Raw genomic sequence first — 20,222 nt, 5'->3', positions numbered from 1 at the left:
AGACCACAGTGACTGCTGATTGGTTGGGAAATAGGCCCATCACAGGAGGAGAGGGCAGGAACTGACATCCTGGCGAGTCCGGCACTGTGCTGGTGCTGTGTGTACACTCACAGACAGCCTGGATAACGTGGCCTGGTGAAGGGGACAGGACAGTCCTGCTGTCGGAAAGCCTTTGACTCAGAGGCCCTGAACCCATGGCTCTCCTCTGAGGACAGAAGAGGGGAAGGTGTCTGTCCTGCAGCGTGTGGGGTGGATAGAGGATTTGATGGATGTGAAATTAAGCACCGGAGTGGAAACTGTAAACCATCCTCTCAGAATATCCTTAAAAGGAGGGATTGCTAGCAAACTCGGGCTACAGGACGCATTGGCCTTCTCCCCGGCCTCGCTGACTTTGTCAGTTACAGGTAAGAAAGGAGAGACCTTTGGGGAAAAGCGTCTTAGAGGAACTGTGGGTTTGCACTTTTGCTTTATGATCTGAACAAGGTTCAGGGCAATTAGCTGACTGCAGGCAGACCCATGTTCCTGTGTAGAGAAATAAGGAAGACTCATGACCATCCAGCTCCTTTTGCCAAGAATTATGTGCTCTGTGGGCAGAAAAGGACTCCCAAACCTTTTCAGACCTTTCAGGAAAAGGCTGATGCAACTCCTCCTGCCTTTGACTGTGTGCTCTTCACAGTAATTCATGTTGTCGGCAGAAGGGCTGGTGTCAAGGATCTCTAGGATCTTCTGAGAGAAGTGCTCACGTTTCTGAAATTAGTCCTTAAACAACCTTGTGAAGTAGGTTCTATGACTAACTCCCATTTTCCAGATGAGGAAACCGATACTCGGAGAGGGTAAGGGCACAGCCTGTAAGGAGGACTTGTTCCACGACACTGTGGCTTACATGAACTATGCAGGCTGAAAGGAGCGTCCGAGGCTCTTTCCCCATCACACATCTTATGCCATGATGTGTTGCTACGTGAATTATAATATTTCAGTGGCAGGAACACTAAGCCCAAGCTTAGTATAGGGTGAATAAATGTGTGGATGCACTGCACAGTGGATGCTCTATGTGGAGTCTGTGGACAAGAAACAGCTGAAGGGCAGGGAGAATCTTTCAGGCCATTCATGGAGAGCCTACAGGGTGTGTCTAGCATTGGAGACCCAGGACTGCCCAGCCCTCACGGGGCTTACAGTCCATTGCAAGAGACAGACGTTAAACAACTAATACTACAGTAAACTAATCACAATTTTATTACATGCAACTAAGTGTAAGCAGGGAGCTTTGCTCTGGTCCGAAGGAAGAGCGATTTGAGCTCCCTGGAGGAAAGCTGGCCTCTTTTGAGGAAGGAGATGCATTTAGGTAGGCAGAAGTCCAGGCAAATTAAAAGGGCAAAAGGAGGAGGGAAATTGCTTCCCACAAAGGGAACTTGACCTGAGGGCCCCCAACCCTCCAGTCCCATTGCCTGCTTAGGGAAACCAGGAAAGAGAAAGCCAGAGAAGTGAGAGGTCACTTTCTGTAGGCAGGCGAGTAACGGAGTAAGGAAAGCAGGCTTGCAAGCGGCCGGCCCAGGACTGAAAGGGTTAAGGGGGGGGGGGGGCGGTCCAGAGCGGAGACGATAGCCCCGCCCACCGGAGGGCAGGGGTGGGGCCTCGAGGAGTGAGCTCTCGGATTGGTCGAGAGGCAGGCGTTACGCTAGGACGGTACCAACGGTCGGGAGCCCAAGAGGCAGGGGGTGGGGGTGGGACCGCCGGCTCAGCGCTGGGAGAGGGCCAGGGAATGGCCGGGCCAGGGGCGGGTGGGAGCCGCAGTGGCGGCAGCGGTTCTGGCGGCTGGGACCGGTGAGCGCTGCGTGGGGCGGCCCCTCCCCGGAGGTGGCGGGGGCAGGGGGGCTGCAGTGCACGGCGGCGTGGGGCGGCCAAGGAGTGAACCTAGGGCCCCCCGCAGGTGAGCGGCTTGAAGGGGGCGGAGGTTGCGTGACCCGGGGCCCCGGCTCTGCCCCTGGCAGTGCTGGCGGGAAAATGCGGGCGGCGCACAGTGCGTGGCACGCGGGGCAGGGGGCCGCCTGGGGGCGGGGCGCCTCCCCAAGGAGCCCGGCACCCGTGTCCTGAGTGGTCTCCAGTGGCCGCCACCGGTCCCAGAGGGAGTGCGGCCCGGGCCGCGTCACCCCGGTTCCTGCGGGCCGTGGCGGTTGATGGGACGTGGCCTCGGCCCGAGTGTCCTCGGCTCGCCTGAGGCGCCGGCCTTACCTGGGGATGCCTCGGGCCGCCGGGGGTCCTTCAAGTGACCAACCCTCGTGCCGGACACGGTCACCTGAGGCGATTGGCACTGGTGCCACCCTCATGTCCCCTGGAGCGCCAGTTGCGGGGGGGGGGGGCCCGGAGAGGATCCTGCACCCCTGGGCCCACCTCGTGGCCGGGAAACACGAGTGACCTGCAGGCCCCAGGCGGGAGGCGGGGTAGCTGTGCCCAGGGCAGTGTTCTCCTCGGGGTCCTACACCCCACGCTCGTCATCGGGAGCGATTTAAGGAAATGATAGGTAGTCCGGAGTGGGTTGCACTTGAGATTTCACTTCCGGATGTGATGGCCCCACCCTCAAGAAAGAACCTAAAATGTTGCCATTAATGAACGTGAGCGGTTTTCAAGCTGCGTCCTTGGTTGTGGGATTTGATGTGAGTTTAGTTCTCATCGGGCGTCTGTTACCTGCGAGTCTCCCCCGGAGGAAGAGAAGGGGTAGAAGGAAGTTGGAGGGAAAGTGGAGAGGACAGGGCGTGATTGGTCATTACGGAAATCCTAGTCCTTTAGTGGCCATATCATCATTTGGATGGCTGAGGGGTTTATAACTGGGGAAAATGAGAGATGCTGATACTCTGGGCTTGAGTCTCTAGGGCCAGGTGTCAGTATCACGTCCACCCAGCCAGTTTCTCTCTGGAGGTTTGATTTCTCACCTTGAAAAGAAAGTAGGAATTGTGGGATCTTGTAGCTGTTAACTTGTAGGACTTTATAAACATGTGATCTAGTCATTAAGATTGCTGTTTACCAGTTACTCGTGTTCTTCTTGAGCTGTAAGTGAACGCCTAAATTTCACTGGAGTTGATTTGTGTTCGTTGAGTTGGATGCCTCAGTGTGCTTGTGTATCACAAACATTCCTTGCGTTTATGCAGGACCTTAGAGCTAAGCCTTAGAGCACTCCACATACTGAATATTGTTATCAAGACATGTCTTTCTGAAACCAAGGAACAGGTGTAAAGAAGCTAAATTACTTGCCTAGACTCAGAGCCAATCTAGGGTAGATTTAAAAGTTAATGTTTTGTTTTAAATTAATAACTTTTTCTAAAGTTTGTGAAGATGTTGGACTTTGGCCCCTAGAACCATACAGTGCACTCAGTCCACAGGCAGGCCTTCTATATTTGAAAGTGCTTATCAAAGATAAAAAAGAACAATCAAGTAATTCAGACTCTCAGCCTCACAGTAAAGTGCAGTGATAGAAATGGATGGAGGTAAATGATGATGGGGAAATCTTGGAGCTCATAGCATTCCTTCAGTGTGGCTGGTGAAAATGTGACATTCATTTGTTCTGTTTGTTTCTCTGGAACCAGTAGGACGATAGCTATGATTTGGCTAAGAAATGAAAACTTGAAAACACATGCTCTGCTTTTCTTTCTAGGTACTTTGAATTAGGGAACAAACAAATCATTGTTTTCTGTTCCTATCTAATCCGCTTTTAAAAAAAATTCTCACCCAAGGACATCTTCATTGATTTTTTTAGAGAGAGGAGAAGGAAGAGAGGGAGAAACATCAATCATTTGCCTCCCAAACATGCCCCATGGGAACTAAACCTGAAACGTAGGTATGTGCCTTGACGGGGAATCAAACCTGAGACCTTTTGGTGTGCAGGGACAATGCTCCAACCAACTGAGCCACCCTGGCTAGGGCAGTGGTCAGCAAACTGCGGCTCGCGAGCCACATGCGGCTCTTTGGCCCCTTGAGTGTGGCTCTTCCACAAAATACCACGGCCTGGGTGAGTCTATTTTGAAGAAGTGGCGTTAGAAGAAGTTTAAGTTTAAAAAATTTGGCTCTCAAAAGAAATTTCAGTCGTTGTACTGTTGATATTTGGCTCTGTTGACTAATGAGTTTGTCGACCAGTGGGCTAGGGCTATCAGCTAATCCTTTATGTCACAGAATTATTTCATATTGAATTGCTGATTTCTTGGCTTTTAGTCTGTTCTCTTGATTTCCATTTGTAGACTCCAACTCTTTCACACAGCCTTAAAGCTTCTGCTCTTTATCTTTTCTGAATTTTGAATTCCTAAATGTTTCTTTTCCTTTACTTGCTGGGCAGTCTTCAGCTTCCCAAACTCTGTATGACCTGCCATTTCAGTGGTGTAAACCCTGAAGCCAGATACTTCAGCTCTTGAATTGATAACTTTTTACAGTAGTAACCACAGTGGTTGTCTCTTGGTGAATGCTGCAATCACAAACAGAATCAGAAGGCTGCTCTTTGTTTTCTGTGGCCATAGTTGCAGACAGTAAAAAGGAGACAATCTTCTGAAGCTGATGTCACGTCACTCAGGGACTGTGTGCTGGTGGTTTGTAGATGGGGTGGAAAGCACAGTTGCAATGAGGCACTACAGTTTGTTGTAATAGTGATGGTAATTGGGCTACTCTTCTCTCTCTGCCTATCTGTTCATAGCATATAGAATATGTGCAGGACATATTTGGTAGTTGAATGAGTGAATGGAAAACAGTATGAAGAAAGGGAAAAATTCTAATGCATATACTAAATCATTTCATCCCTCTTTGTAAAAAAAAAAAAAAAAAGGCCAAAAAAATATGTTTCAGATTCCTGTTGAAAATATGTGGTGGGGCCGAAACCGGTTTGGCTCAGTGGATAGAGCGTCGGCATGCGGACTGAGGGGTCCCGGGTTCGATTCTGGTCAGGGGCATGTACCTTGGTTGCGGGCACATCCCCGGTGGGGGGTGTGCAGGAGGCAGCTGATCGATGTTTCTCTCTCATCGATGTTTCTGGCTCTCTATCCCTCCTCTCCCTTCCTCTCTGTAAAATATCAATAAAATATATTTAAAAAAAAAAAAAGAAAAAGAAAATATGTGGTGGGTATCTGTAAAGGGTGTTACTTGCTGGAGCTGCTCTGAGATCAGATTGTGTGAGTATGTGATGGTATAGCCACCTGCAGCCTGGGAGCAGCCTGTGGTGCTCCGGGCAGGTGAAGCTTCACAGACTTTACTTTCGCCTTCTCTGCCTAGGCTAACTGAGAAGTTAGATTGATAGCATTTTTGCAATAATAGAAGACCTATATCTCTTGGTGATTGCCAGTAACATTGACTGTAACTGTCCATCTTCTTGTCCCTTATATTGGGGGTGGGAGAGGAGACTTACCCTTCTCTGAAGCACTTCTCCAGCAGCTCTTCATGCTACACCTCTCTCTCTAGTCCTTCCTTGAACTGCCCGTGTTACTCCCAAGGACAAGGAACTCATTAGCACAGACCTGGGGTATGGAACAGGAGACCTTACTTTGCAACTAAATCTACCTTCTGACCAACTGATAATGTCAGTATGGTTGCTAGAGGAGTGTAGGAGAGAATATAATGCAAAGATCTAACAGTGGTTTTATCTTTCTTACCCAGAAGTAAAAGAGGAAAGGCCTGGCTCTGGACCTGATGTCTTGGGGGGGGGGGGGTGTCTGTTATCCCAGTATAAGATAAGAAAAGGAGACTGATGTAGAAAAGAGATAGTAAGCTTTGGTGTATGTTTGCACTTTGGTGGGGTCTGTACTTTCTGAGAAGGTAACAACCATATGGAGGGGAGGAGGGGAGGGTACATTATAAAAGGAGGTCAAGGAATGTGAAACAATGAATGTGTATAGAACCAAGTACAGGTGAGGCAGTGAAGTCCATCATTCCATGCTCTCAAATGCTGACTTTATGCTTTATGTATATAGCAGTACCTCATTTATCTACTACTGTTAGGGAATAAAATATTATGTGCAAAAAAAATCTTATTTTAACTATACTTTTTGTGGAAAAAAATTACAGTGTATTATGTGCTTTGTTTGCTTTTTAAACAGTATAGTTTAAACAAGGTCATTCCTGGCATCCATTACTAAGAGTATTGGAGTGGGGCTTTGAGGTGATTGAAATATGCAAGTTGTTTGCCCTGTCTGCTTTTTGAATTCTTGAATCTGCTTTTTATAGTCAATCTGTCTCTTCTTTCAAAGGTGGGAAAGCTGTGCTTTTGCTGTTGTTAGTGTCCCTGCTGCCCTCTTTTTAATTTGCAGCTTCTGGTCTGTGGAGTAGCAACCCAGATAACTCTGCCTCCTGCAACTGAATGTAAAACAGCTAAATAGGCTTCATGAGGGTCTGCAGCCTCTTCCCTATTAATGGGTGAACTTTGGCTGCCCAAAAACCTTTTACTTATTTCTTGTTTCCTATCCTTGGTTTAGATCAGGAGTGGGGAACTGGGTCTGGCCCTGCCAAGGCATTAGGGGTGAGTTAATTAAATGTTTGACCAGTTGCAAAATAGCAGGCTAATTTTTAAATTGATAATTTTGTATGGCCTGTGAATGATATCATAAATATCCAAATAGCCTTGGCAGAAAAAAGGTTCCCCACCCCTGGTTTAGGTAGTGAACTTGCACTATGTATAGGTGCATTTATGTTCCTGTTGTCCTTTCTGTAGAAAAAAAAAAAATGATGTGCAAGTACTAGCATTGGTTCTTGTTTCAGAAAGCATTGCCAATACCACTTGGAACTCTGGTTCCAGCCCTGTCTTGTATCACTTATGGACAGTGTCTTGGACCATCTCCAGTGTTCCTGGAGCATTTCCAGCTCATCTTTACTCCCAGTCCCACCAGTCCCAGGATCCAGGTTGGCAGGAGTATTGTCTTAAAAGCTGGAAGCAGGGTATGCAGAAGGCAGCAATTTAGAATTGAGTGTATAAAATTGGTATATAAAATTGCTATTTCTGCATTTTTTGGGACTTAGTTTCCCTGTGTCTGTAAAAAGAGGCCATCTATAAACCAAAGAGCTGAAGAAATTCTTCAGCAGAGACCATAAAGGTCTCTCCTCCTTGCTCTTCATTCCTTTTATTCAACAAGCTTTTATTGAGTACCTCTCATGTGCCCTGCACTGGACTAGCTTACTTGGAAGTACAAAGAGAATAAAACATATCTCCTGTCCTTAAGGAACTCACAATAGTAGAGATAGGCATACCAAAAAGGTGTGTGTGTGTATTTATATGTGTGTATATTTATATGTGTGTATTCAAGAGATTATGGCTGGAGCCACTAAGCCATAATTCAGCAGAGACCTGCTTGAGGTTCTGTTTCTAAAGTGATTTGTGGCCTGTCAGCTTGACACCCCTCTAGAACTTAAGGTTAAAAAATATGAAGTGTTATTGTTTCATAAAGTTTATATACCTTTCCAAGAACTGTAGTGAACTGAACAGTTAAGATGGAAAACATGAAAATCTAACGGAAAATGTTCTATTAACTGAAATTTGATATTTCCACACTATATAGGAATTGCATCCCACAGTAAGCCTTCAATAGTTACACACTAATAACAGAGCAGTGAAATACCTGAAACTTAGGAAGGTTCATTATTCTGGGCCCATTTGAAACAGAATGCAAATTCTTAGGCATTTCCAGAGTTTCTAGATCAGTGAACACTGCCTGTGTTGGTTTTTAAGAACAGATTTCACTAGCAGTATGACCTAAAAACATTTTTCCTTTTCCATTTTCAAGGAGGTTTAGATGGTTGCCCTAAATCAGTGGTCGGCAAACTGCGGCTCGCGAGCCACATGTGGCTCGCGAGCCGCGGTTTGCTGCTCTGTTGACTAATGAGTTTGCCGACCACTGCCCTAAATCAAGGTTTAAATGGGACAGATTGCAGGCATTGAGTTTTTTTCAAAGAGGGAACAAGCACTGTTGGCTATTTCATTTTTACTCTCACACCCAGGAGGAAAGAAAGGCTACCTTAATGCTTCATAATGTCCAGTGAGTATTTCAAGTTGGTTTCTTTCACAGGGAACTGTCAGAGGATTTCACCTCAGGGATTCTGAGCTTACAGAGATGAATCCATGTTTAAGAAGAAGTGAAAACAGGGAGGAAAAGCTAGCACTCAGAACAATTTGGACTCCATGGAAATTAGATTTTCTATGCCTGTAACTTTACTCCTTATTCGTTGTTGTTAATCGTCACCTGAAGATATTTTTCCATTGATTTTTAGAGAGTGTAAGGGAGAGAGAGACACAGAGAAAGAGAAACATCAATGTAAGAGAGACACATCGGTTGGTTGCCTCCTGTGCCCTGACCAGCGCCAGGGATCGAGCCTGCAATCTAGGTACGTGCTTTTGACTGGAATCGAACCCAGGATCTTTCCGTCTGCAGGCTGACGCTCTATCCACTGAGCCAAACTGGCTAGGGCTTAAGTTATTCTTAAGGCTTAAGAGCTTAAGGACATGCAAAGCTGTCATCTTTAAAACACAGCTAATTTTCCAAACTGAAGAATATTGTGAAAGGCATTCTTTCAACATTTTTGTGTGAAATAGAATAAGTTCATGCTTCCCATCTGTTTCACTTAGATTGAATGTGGTGGAATTGAACTTTGTAGAGGAGAGAAACAGGTTGTTCAAACGAGTGACAGAGCCAGTCTTGTACTTCACATAGTAGTACCCACTCTAAACATCCCTGCTTGCTTACCGTCTTAGCTGCTCTCAAATTGAGGAAAGGATTTGGTTCAGGGATATAAGACTACTTGAACTCAGTAATGCAACAACTGTATTTAGCCCCTGACTAACTCAGAAGACTATAACCAGTGAGAGTTATTTTCTTTGTAATTCTTTCTCCTCTCAGGAAGTCATCTTTGAGTTGTTGATACAGTAATAATGACTAACAAGCAATTGCTATGGGTTGTCCAGGCACTAATTTTAGCAAAGTGCATGTGGTAATGTCATTCATTTTTAACAACTCTGAGTTAAGTAACAGTGTTCTTATTTTATTTTTCATTATGAGGAGACAGGCTCAGAATGGTTAGACATTAAATCACTTTCACAAGTCCCGCAGTAGGGGATACAGCAGGCATTCAGGCCAGGCATTCACAATCGGAGCACATAACCTTAATCCCTCTGCTACAGCTGAGTTTATAGTTAGAATAAGAAGGTGAATTTAGAAGCCATATCTTAAGTGGAGAATTAGCTGGGGAAGGAAAACTATATGCAGATACTGATTAATGTTATTATTTGGTATACGTTGTTAAGTGAAGAATACCATTTGAAGCTGAGAAAGAGGTGTAGCCCTAGCTGGTTTGGCTCAGTGGCTAGAGTGTTGGCCTGCGGACTGAAGGGTCCCAGGTTCGATTCCAGCCAAGGGCACATGCCCGGGTTGGGGGCTCGATCCCCCCCAGTAGGTGGCGTGTGGGAGGCAGCCAATAGATGATTCTCTCTCATTGATGTTTCTATCTCTTTATCCCTCTTCCTTCCTCTCTGAAATCAATAAAAAAAATTAAAATTAAAAAAAAAGACTAAAAAAAAAGTGTAATATGCTGTGGTGGTGGGCAGCTGGTGGCAGTGCAGGGTGGGCTGGCTTCCTGGAGCTACTTGGGGTTTGTTCAGGTGATAAACAATGCCATTTGGTATTGGAGGTTTTCACTTCCTGGATAGAAGCACACAGTGCTAAGTGGAAAGGTTTCTGAATGCTCTTGCTTTTACTTATAATAATTGCTACTAACCATCAGGAGAAACTGCTTTATTTCTAGGGGGCTGCTTTATTTCTAGGGGGCTGTTGATGATAATATAGCACAATGCTCTAATGTCACTACCAATTACAAAACAAAAGGGCAGTATATCAGACTTAGCCCAGGTGAAAGTGTGTGTGTTTCTAATTTTCTTTCATTAAAGGGTTGTGATTTTTGCTTTTATTTATGGTTTGGCTGAAGTATAAAGGTTAGGCTTTATAAACAGGGCATGTGTAGTAGTGTGAGTTTGTGTATAAGGTTATCCTTTTTTTTATTTTTTTTTATTTTAATAAATCTTTATTCAGATTATTACAATTGTTTCTCCTTTTTCCCCCCATAGCTCCCCTCCACCCAGTTCCCACCCCACCTTCTGCCCTTACCTCCCCCGCACTGTCCTCATCCATAGGTGTATGATTTTTGTCTAGTCTCTTCATGAACCCCCCATACCCTTTTCCCACTGAGAATTATCAGTCCACTCCCTTTCTATGCCCCTGATTCTATTATATTCACCAGATTATTCTGTTCCTCAGGTTTTTAATTCACTTGATTTTTAGGTTCACTTGTTGATAGATATGTATTTGTTGTTCATAATTTTTCTCTTTACTTTTTTCTTCTTCCTCTTCTTTAATAATACCTTTCAGCATTTCATATAATACTGGTTTGGTGGTGATGAACTCCTTCAGCTTTTTCTTATCTGTGAAGTTCTTTATCTGCCCTTCAATTCTGAATGATAGCTTTGCTGGGTAGAGTAATCTTGGTTGTAGGTTCTTGCTATTCATCACATTGAAAATTTCTTGCCACTCCCGTCTGGCCTGCATAGTTTCTGTTGAGAAATCAGCTGACAATCGTATGGGTGCTCCCTTGTAGGTAATTAACTGTTTTTCTCTTGCTGCTTTTAATATTCTCTCTTTTGTCTTTTGCTCTTGGCATTTTAATTATGATGTATCTTGGTGTGGTCCTCTTTGGATTCCTTTTGTTTGGGGTTCTGTGCGCTTCCTGGACTTGTAAGTCTATTTCTTTCACCAGGTGGGGGAAGTTTTCGGTCATTATTTCTTCAAATAGGTTTTCAGTATCTTGCTCTCTCTCTTCTTCTGGCACCCCCATAATTCTGATGTTGGTACGCTTGAAGTTGTCCCAGAGTCTTCTTACACTATCTTCAACTTTTTGGAATTTTTTTTTTGCTTTTTGCTTTTTCGGTTGAGTGTTTTTTGCTTCTTTGTATTTCAATTCTTTGACTTGATTCTTGTGTTCCTCTAGTCTGCTGTTGGGTCTCTGTATAATATTTTTTATTTCAGTCAGTGTATGTTTAATTTCTAGTTGGTCCTTTTTCATATCTTCGAGGGTCTCATTATATTTATCGGCCTTTTCTAGGATATTCTTGAAAAGCCTTATAACCATGGTTTTGAATTCTATATCCAGTCGTTTGTTTTCCTCCATTTCTTTCGTTTGTGATCTGATTCTTTGACGCCGCATTTTCACTGCTTCCCTGAGTTGGTAAGGTAGATTTGTGTGCTAGGTTTCCAATATGGCCCAGTGGGTCTGCCTCCCCAGTTAACCCGAGGTGGACACTCTTGGTGCACCCCTTTGTGGACTGTGTGTACAGCCTTGTTGTAATTAAGTCTTGATTGTTGTTGGTATCACTGGGAAGAATTGACCTCCAGGCCAGTTGGCTGTAAGGATCAGCTGTGTCTATGCTGGGAGAAGTTCGGTGCTGGAGACAGCCTTATAGGATTAGACTTGCCAAATTGCAATAGCCTCTGTGTTCAGCTTGGATGGGGTGGAGTCTCAGTCTTGGCTTCCCGTCAGCCTTGCCATTGCGCGCACGTGCGCGCCTTCAGACCTCTGCCTTCCCCGGCTCCCGAGTCTTCGCCCGAGAGTCCAGACTCCCCCCACAAGAGCGTGGGTCCCCAGGGGCTCGCCTGGAACTGGGGTTCACTGCAGTCAGAACTGGGGCTCAGTGTAGTCAGGAGCCTCCGACTCCCTTCCACTAGGGAAAGCCTGTGGCAACCTCCGCAGCCTTTGTGCGCACTGGCACGCGCGCGCCTTCAGTCCTCCGCCTTCCCCGGCTCCTGAGTCTCCGCCCGAGAGTCCAGACTCCCCCCACAAGAGCGTGGGTCCCCAGGGGCTCGCCTGGAACCGGGGTTCAGTGCAGTCAGAACTGGGGTTCAGTGCGGTCGGGGGCTTCCTTCCCCCTTCCGCCAGAGAAAGTCAGCCAGGCTCTCAGCTGCCCTTCCTCTCTGCACGCACAAAGACCCTTTGCCGTACCTCCAATTCTCTGTGAGCTTTTCTCTTTCCTTCTAGTTGTAGAATTTTCACTCAGCCAGCTTTCCTGTGGTTCTGGATGGTGTCCGTTCTGTCTTTTAGTTGTAGTTTTGAAATTGTTGTGCGAGGCAGCAGTTTAGGTGCTTACCTATGCCGCCATCTTGGTTTCTCCCTCTAAGGTTATCCTTAATTGCTCTAATGCAGTGGTCGGAAAACTGTGGCTCGCGAGCCGCGGTTTGCCGCTCTGTTGACTCATGAGTTTGCCGACCACTGACCTAGACTCTCGATTCCAATAATTACAGGCTATTGTTGTTCCTTGTGATTAAGCCCCTATCCCAGTGGTCGGCAAACTCATGAGTCAACAGAGCGGCAAACCGTGGCTCGCGAGCCGCATGTGGCTCGCGAGCCGCAGTTTGCCGACTATTGCTCTAATGTATGTAAATGGATTTAGTGATCCAGTTGAGATTCTTTTTTTTTTCTTGTTACCTTTAAGAGTCCTTAATTATGTATCTTCCTAAATATCTACAATGACAAAGAAAGCGAAATGGCATATTACTTTCATAATGAGTTTATTCTATAAGGCATTAATAATAATTTACAAATATGACCTAACAATTCATTCAGTCTTTATTTAATAGTGAATTTAATGTTTCCCCTCTCCCTGAGCAAATTGTTTTTTTGTCACATAATCTATTTCCCTATGTCACACCCCCCCCATATTTTTAAGGTCCCCAAAATAGTTGATATGTACAGAAGAGATGTGAGAATGTTGGATTTTACAAACTACCCTAAAATTTAGTGGCTTAAGATGGTGATTAATTTCTTATAATTATGTAGGACAGCTGGATTCAGCTGTTTGGTTTTTCTGCCCATATGGTATAGGCTGGGGTCACATGTGTGGCTGTATTCAATTAGCATTTTAACTGGAACTATAATGCCCTTGATGGTTTCACTTCTGTGTTTGGCACCTCAGCTGGGGTGCCAGAAGAGCTAGGGGCTGGCCAGGCATCCCTCTCCCTACAGGTCTCTTATCATTCAAGAGTCTGCCCTAAGCTGCTTTATATAGTGGTTCAGTCCCAAGTGGAAGATGTTAGGTCTCTTAAGGCCTAAGCCCAGAACCGACAGTTACTTCCACAGCATTCTATTGGTCAAAGCAAGTTACAAAGCTAGCTCAGATTCAGGGGAAGATTCCACCACTTGATGGCAGGAGTTGTTTGTTGGTGTCTATCTACAAAGACAATCAAAAACTCTTAATTAAATTCAGGTCTTACCTCTTATGCTCACCAAACCTTCAGAGGTTTGCTGAAACCAACAATTACCAAAGAAATTTATAAAAGGGGCCTTGTAATTCCTTCTTAGAATCTAGAAGGCAGCTTGTGTGAGTAAATATGATCATATACTAGTTATATAATAAATTCCATCCCCTTTGCCACATTGCCTTTGTCAGTTGCCCTCTCATTGAAATGTTCATACTGATCGTTTTCCTTATGGTACTTTACACTCATAAGGTATGTTATGCTCCTTTTATGTGGTAAGCACTTCATTTGACTATCGAATTGGAAACAAAAAAAGGTTATTACTGAAGCTTTCACTTCCAGTTAATCTGAGCAAAGGTTTGGATTTCTTCTCTGTGACCTTAGGAGAAGTAGTGTGAGGTGTCACTTGACTAGAGGGAGACTCAAGGGACATTGCTACCAATGAGTCTTGGAATCTCACTGGTAGCTTGGGAGCCCATGGTAAGGTAGTGAGTATTGGGCCAGTTGTTCTCATGTTCCTCAGAAGCCACACACATTGAATTTTATCACATGACTAGAGGCCAGATGCACGAAATTTGTGCAAGGGGCTCGGCCCTCACAGCCCCGGCTTCGTCCAGAAGGTCGTCCGGAAGGTCGTTCGGCTGTCTGGTCTAACTAGCCTATTATGCTTTTATTATTATAGATAGATGATTTAGAGACCTCTGCACCAATGTGTTTTTCTATCTATATTTCTCCAGACATCAGCCAGATTCTTGAACAGAGGACTTTATAGTAGGACCTCACTTCTGTGTTATCTATCACTCTTCTCTCAAACAACTTAACAGTCCTAAGTTTATCATCCATGTAGGATGATGTATGTGTGTGTAGATTGAAAGTAAATAGAGCCTCCATAGCAAGCCTCATTTAGGTGATGGAGCCGAGAGTGAAACCAGGGTTCAGTAGGAAAATTCCTTATAAAGGTCTATCTTCCAGAACTCGAATCTGGGAGTTTGTGCCAACTTTTAGTGTGAAGACTACCATTTGCACTGCCTCTTTTCTATTTAACGTTTTTCGAGTTATGTTATTACCTTGAGTTTATTTGTTCTTTGAGGTGGGCTCTGTTCCACATAACAGAAACATGAAGATAAATGACCATACTATAACTGGGCAGTGTTACACTGTTAGAGGCATTTACAAGAGGAGGTGAGAGCATGAAATAGAGCTGGAATGCAGGTGAAGTTTTCATGAATAATCTGGAATATACCCAGGATATTGCTTTAATTTCCTTAATATTTGAAATGGGGATCTTAGAAACCCCGTTTGTAGATGGTATAGTATGCTGCTATCTCAAAGAAGATAATATACCATGGAAAGCCTGTCTTGGGCACCCTCCCTCTCAAGGATACAGGAGTAAAGTATACCATCATTAAAAGATGGACTTAATCCATATTATACATTTTTCTGGAAGAGGAGTCTTGCAAACACATTTTTTTAAATATATTTTATTGATATTTTACAGAGAGGAAGGGAGAGGGATAGAGAGTTAGAAACATCGATGAGAGAGAAACATCGATCAGCTGCCTCCTGCACACCTCCTACTGGGGATGTGCCCGCAACCAAGGTACATGCCCTTGACCGGAATTGAACCTGGGACCTTTCAGTCCGCAGGCTGACGCTCTATCCACTGAGCCAAACCGGTTTCGGCACAAACACATTTTTTTTTTTTTTAATCCTCACCCGAGGATATTTTTCCATTGATTTTTAGGGAGAGTAGAAGAGAGAGGGAAAGACAGAGAGAAACCGATGTGAGAGAAATACATCGATTGGTTACCTCCTGCACATTCCCCAACCAGGGCCTAGGCTGGGGGTGAGGGGAGCCTGCAACCAAGGTACATGCCCTTGCCATAATTGAACCCGGGACCATTTGGTCTGCACGCCAACGCTCTATCCACTGAGCCAAACCGACTAGGGCAAACTCAAACTTTTGTAGAAATTCCACTATAATCTCTACTAGTACATTGTCGATTTCTTAAATATCTTTGTGTTTTCTGAAAAGTCAGTAGCAATAGTGTAGGTAGAGAAGTAGATTGCCAAAAAAAAGGGAGGACAGCTGATTATGGCTTGCCAACGCCAGTTGATACATACTCGTTTCGGTTGAAGCTGAGAAGAGAGTGATGCCTAGCCACGAGATTGGCTGAAGCCATGTAGGGGAGGGTTTTGTGGAAATTAGACGTGGTATGTGATTAGAAAACTGGTTTTGCTGCATTATCTAGTCTGGATTGGAGAACCTGGTTGCCCAGAAGGCCGCTCTTTCAGTGATCAAGTAGAAGGTGATAAGCACTAAGTTAAATTGGCGGCTGTGGGGATGAAGGACAGTTGGAGAGAACAGTGCCAAATTGTGTGTGATATTATTCTACCCCGATCTGATCACATCTCAGCATGAAAACTTGCTTAGTCTCTTTTTTAAACCTGCCCTGCCTGCTAATCTGCAGTGGTAAATAGTGAAATAATCTGACAGTTGAACTCTTCAGTTCACTTGATAGAAACTTCCAGTTAATGGATGAATTGTTTGCAGCCCTGAATTGATGAATGTGTTCTTCTGAAGCCTTTTCCAAAGGTTAATAATGTTGCAGAACTTAAAAGCACACACTCAGATTGCAGAATTGGACAGTTTGTTTTGTATGAATTTTGAAGCTGCTAGAACTTTCTATATTGGTAATTTAAAAAACAGCTCAGTATTCCTAACCATTATTCTAAATGTTTACATATGATATATTTATATAGCATGAGGGAATTCCTATTGCTATAAATGAAATGAGCAGCATCATTAGAAGTTTATAGGTTAACCAGACTTTAGTTCTGAAGAATGTTTTATGGCAAGTGAAAGGCTGTTGAACCGAAGCCTTTTCTAAAATTGTACCAGGGCTGTAAGGAGTTGTAGCTGGAGGTGCTGAGGAAGCGATTGGTGACATAGCGAGGTTTCCATGTTCCTTTTTTTTTTTTAATATATATTTTATTGATTTTATACAGAGAGGAAGGGAGAGGGATAGAGAGTTAGAAACATCGATGAGAGAGAAACATCGATCAGCTGCCTCCTGCACACCCCCCACTGGGGATGTGCCCGCAACCAAGGTACGTGCCCTTGACCGGAATCGAATCTGGGACCTTTCAGTCTGCAGGCCGACGCTCTATCCACTGAGCCAAACCGGTTTCGGCTCCATGTTCCCTTTCATCACTGTAGCGAGAAATGTGTACTGTTGTACAAATAACTGAAAAAGTTGTGTTGGTTGGGTCGTGTTGGGACTAGCAAAAGTCTGCAACCTGTTCTCCTAGCATTGCTGTTATCAGTGATCACAGGGAACTGTTTTACTAAATGTCACACCAAACTTGATAACTATCACAATTACCTTTTGGATGCACTGGAATTTCCTTTGTTTCAGCTAATAGTGTTACATACTCCCTGGGAAATGATGATGATGAAACAAAACAGGTGACGAGATAATTAGAACTTGAATTTGACTCTGATTTTTCTACTTCTTGAAAACTAACATAAAAAGAATAGTTGGTCAATCACTAAGAAGACACTGCATGTCAGCAGGCTCACCTCAAAGTGCTTCTTAGAACACATTTGCTCGAGTAGACTGTTGGGGATGTGTTTCAGCTGTTGTTAGGGGAACAGTCAGTCTCCAGTTGGGGTGGATGTGCTTCAGGTGGAATCATTTGCCCTATCTTTTGTATTGGTTTTATTTCTTCGATTAATGGTTTATGTTGTTAAATGAATTGGAGAGTGAGGCGACACCCTGTTATCTTCCTGTCATCTTTGTCTTAGCCCAATACTGGGCTGTCTGTAAGCACACGGAGAGCAAGCTTGTGCATGATTTCAAATGACCCTGTGGGGTAGAAAGCAACCTGTCAGCATGCAAATGAGACTGGATTGTATGCTCTTGACACCCTTACACAGATCTTGTATCTGGAATATTTTAGCTTGAGAATTGACTGAATGTGGTTGGCCCCAACTGCAAGTAGCACTTCTTTATGTCTGTGGCATCAGTGTTTTTGTTATGTGCTTGATCAGTCCAGACTTAATCTTGTTGCTATAGTACCAGGTTTCATTAGTGTTCCAGACATGTTTCACTTATAGCCAGATGGTATAGGGATATATTTTTCCTTTACTTAGTTTATCCAGATTTGGTTATCCATATTTTACAGAGATTTTAATTTTGAAAAATAATTAGTGGAAGCCTGATTAAGTAGATATGTGTTTGGGTGTTGTATGTAAATATATGGTCAGCAGATATGACACGTAGCATATGAAAGATATTACTGCTGGGAACTTGGATTCGGAGAAGGAGTTATTTGTCTCCTCTGTACTCTCATTGGCATTTTTAGGAGTTCCTGTCTTACAGTGTGTCATAAAACTTACCTTCAGAGAAGAGAAGAACTGGAAAGCTACCAAATATTGGTGGTTTGGATGTTCAAAACTCCTTTATGGATTTTGAAAGGTAAAAATGAAAGTTAAGTTATACAATTCTTTTTCCTTGTTAATTCTCACCTGAGGATATTCTTTCCATTGATTCCTACAGAGAGTGGGAGGGAGGAAGGGATGGAGGGAGAGAGAAAAACAGAGAGAAACATCTATGTGAGAATTGGTTGCCTACCTCTCATGCCCCAACTGGGGTGGGAAGCGAACCTGCAACCCAGCCCTTGACCAGGAATCAAACCCCAAGACCCTTTGGTTCGAGGGCCGATACTGTATCATGAGCCACACTGGCTAGGGCAGATTCACTCAATTCTTAATGTTTTACTTTCGGAGTATTTTTCCTTATTGTTTTGGTTTTTAGGAATTTGTAGCTGTCCAAATGGCTTCTAGATGGCTCTGCATCTTATAAAACAGGAATATTTGCTTTTAAATTTTAACTGTACCTAGTTCTTACCTATTAAGTTTTTCCCCAGACTAGTTAATTTTAAGTTATTAGGTCTTCTCAAGCATAGGATTAGCAAGGCGTAATGTATTTGAGGCTTGCAAACGTTTCAAAGGGAAGGACAGGATTTCTGATTGAATTTTGCTTTATACTTGGGCTTGCAGGAATTGTGGGAGGTGCTTCAGTGAAGAAATGGACCAGTGTGTATAATCATGGAGTCTCCTTGCTAACCATCACCACCTGCTCTCCCTGATACGTGAGAGAGAGTGGGTCTGGGGAGAAGGAAAGAGGTCAACATGAAGCTGAAGCAGCGAGTCGTGTTGTTAGCAATTCTCCTTGTCATCTTTATCTTCACCAAAGTTTTCCTGATTGACAACTTAGATTCATCGGCTGCCAACCGGGAGGACCAGAGGGCTTTTCACCGAATGATAGCTGGCTTGCGGGTGGAGCTGGCATCCAAGCTGGACCACACCTTGCAGTCTCCCTGGGAGATTGCAGCCCAGTGGGTGGTTCCCCGGGAAGTGTATCCTGACGAGACACCAGAGCTGGGGGCAATCATGCATGCCATGGCCACCAAAAAAATCATTAAAGCTGATGTGGGTTACAAAGGGACACAACTGAAAGCCTTACTGATACTTGAAGGAGGACAGAAAGTTGTCTTCAAACCTAAGCGGTAAGTCTTTATCTTAGAAGTTCCATGTGCTAGTTGGTTGATGCGTGTGATCTGGGATTGTGTAAGAGGGGTCATCTCCTTCTCTTGGTTTTCTCTTCAGTAAAATGAAAGGGGTAGACTGGAAGATCTCTGAAGTCTTTTCTAGGTCTTAATGATCTGTGAGTCTTCAAGTAGGGGAAATTTTAGGAACATGATTTGGTTCCATATAAGACAAATTTTTTACAGTTAGAGCTGTCCTTCTAAATTTATCAAATATCTACTCTGTTCCAGATGTTCGAGATACAAAATGAGTTGGTTAGGAAATAAGCCACTTGTCACCAAAACTGTGCAGTTAGAGACTAGATAACTACATGTTTTAGAGAAGGAGTTACCCAGAGCTCGAGTGGGTTTTGGATCAATGACTAAAGTCCCTCTTAGCGCTGAAGCTATAATTCTTTCACCTGGGTTTTGTTCTTGCTTTAATTTAAATGAATAGACTTTTTTCCAATCCTCATTCGAGGATATTTTTCCCATTGATTTTTAGAGAGATAGGAAGGGAGGGGAAGAGACAGAGAGAAACATTGATATGAGAGAGACCCATTGACCCTCAGTCCAAGGGCCAGTGCTCTCCAAGCATGTCACACTCACGGCCAGTAGACTGCATGCCTCATTTATAAATGCGGCCCGCTGGCTGCGAGTTTGATATGCTTGCAATCACTGCGCCAAGCCAGCTAGGGCTAGACTTTTATTTTTTTTTTAAGCAGTTTTATGTTTACAGAAAAATTAAGGGTGAAGTACAGAGAGCTCCTATGAATTCCCTCTCCCCAGTTTCTCATATTATTATCTTGGCATTTGTGTAGTACATTTGTTATAATTGATAAGCCAATATTTATTAACTACCGTCCACACTTTACATTAAGGTTCACTTTGTGTTTTATATTCTGTGGGTTTTGATAAACATATAATGACAAGTATTCACCATTACAGTATCATACAGAATAGCTCCCCTGCCCTAAACATTCCCTGTGTTCCACCTATTCATCCTCCCTCCCCCTCTGCTTCCTCTCTCTCCTTCTCCCTAGCCCCTGACAACCACTAATCTTTTTACTGTCTCCATAGGTTTGCCTTTCCCAGAATCCCATATAGTTGGAATCAGACCTTTTGTAGCCTTTTCAGATTGGTTTCTCCCACTTAGCAGTATGCATTTAAGGTTTCTGTCTTTTTTTTTAAAATATATTTTTATTGATTTCAGAGAGGGAGAGAGAGAAACATCAGTGATGAGACAGAATCACCGATTGGCTGCCCCTCCTCCCCCCCGGCCACAAGCCCTCACCAGGGATCCAGCCCGAAACCCCAAGCACGTGCCCCAACCAGGAATCTAACCGTGACAACCTGGTTCATAGGTGGATGCTCAACCAC

The 20,222-nt window shown here is 44.0% G+C and overlaps 1 protein-coding gene across 5 annotated transcripts in view; it reads left to right on the top strand.

Moving 5' to 3' along the window:
• The first annotated feature begins 1,626 nt into the window (after positions 1-1,626).
• FAM20B (FAM20B glycosaminoglycan xylosylkinase) overlaps positions 1,627-20,222 on the top strand; it is a 37,790-nt gene continuing 19,194 nt past the window's right edge. The window contains exons 1-3 of one of the 5 annotated variants that reach the window (XM_080648348.1): positions 1,627-1,683; positions 17,619-17,731; positions 18,316-18,824. In XM_080648348.1, the coding sequence (XP_080504474.1) occupies positions 18,448-18,824 (377 nt within the window). In that variant the 5' untranslated portion in view covers positions 1,627-1,683; positions 17,619-17,731; positions 18,316-18,447. Of the gene's footprint in view, positions 1,693-1,732; positions 1,928-17,618; positions 17,732-18,315; positions 18,825-20,222 lie in introns of those variants that run through there. The other 4 variants (XM_080648346.1, XM_080648345.1, XM_080648347.1 and 1 more) reach the window with 4 other exon arrangements.

This window comes from Plecotus auritus (assembly GCF_963455305.1).
Source record: "Plecotus auritus genome assembly, chromosome: 12".
Lineage (NCBI taxonomy): Eukaryota > Metazoa > Chordata > Mammalia > Chiroptera > Vespertilionidae > Plecotus > Plecotus auritus.
This window is presented reverse-complemented; position numbering and strand designations above follow the sequence as displayed.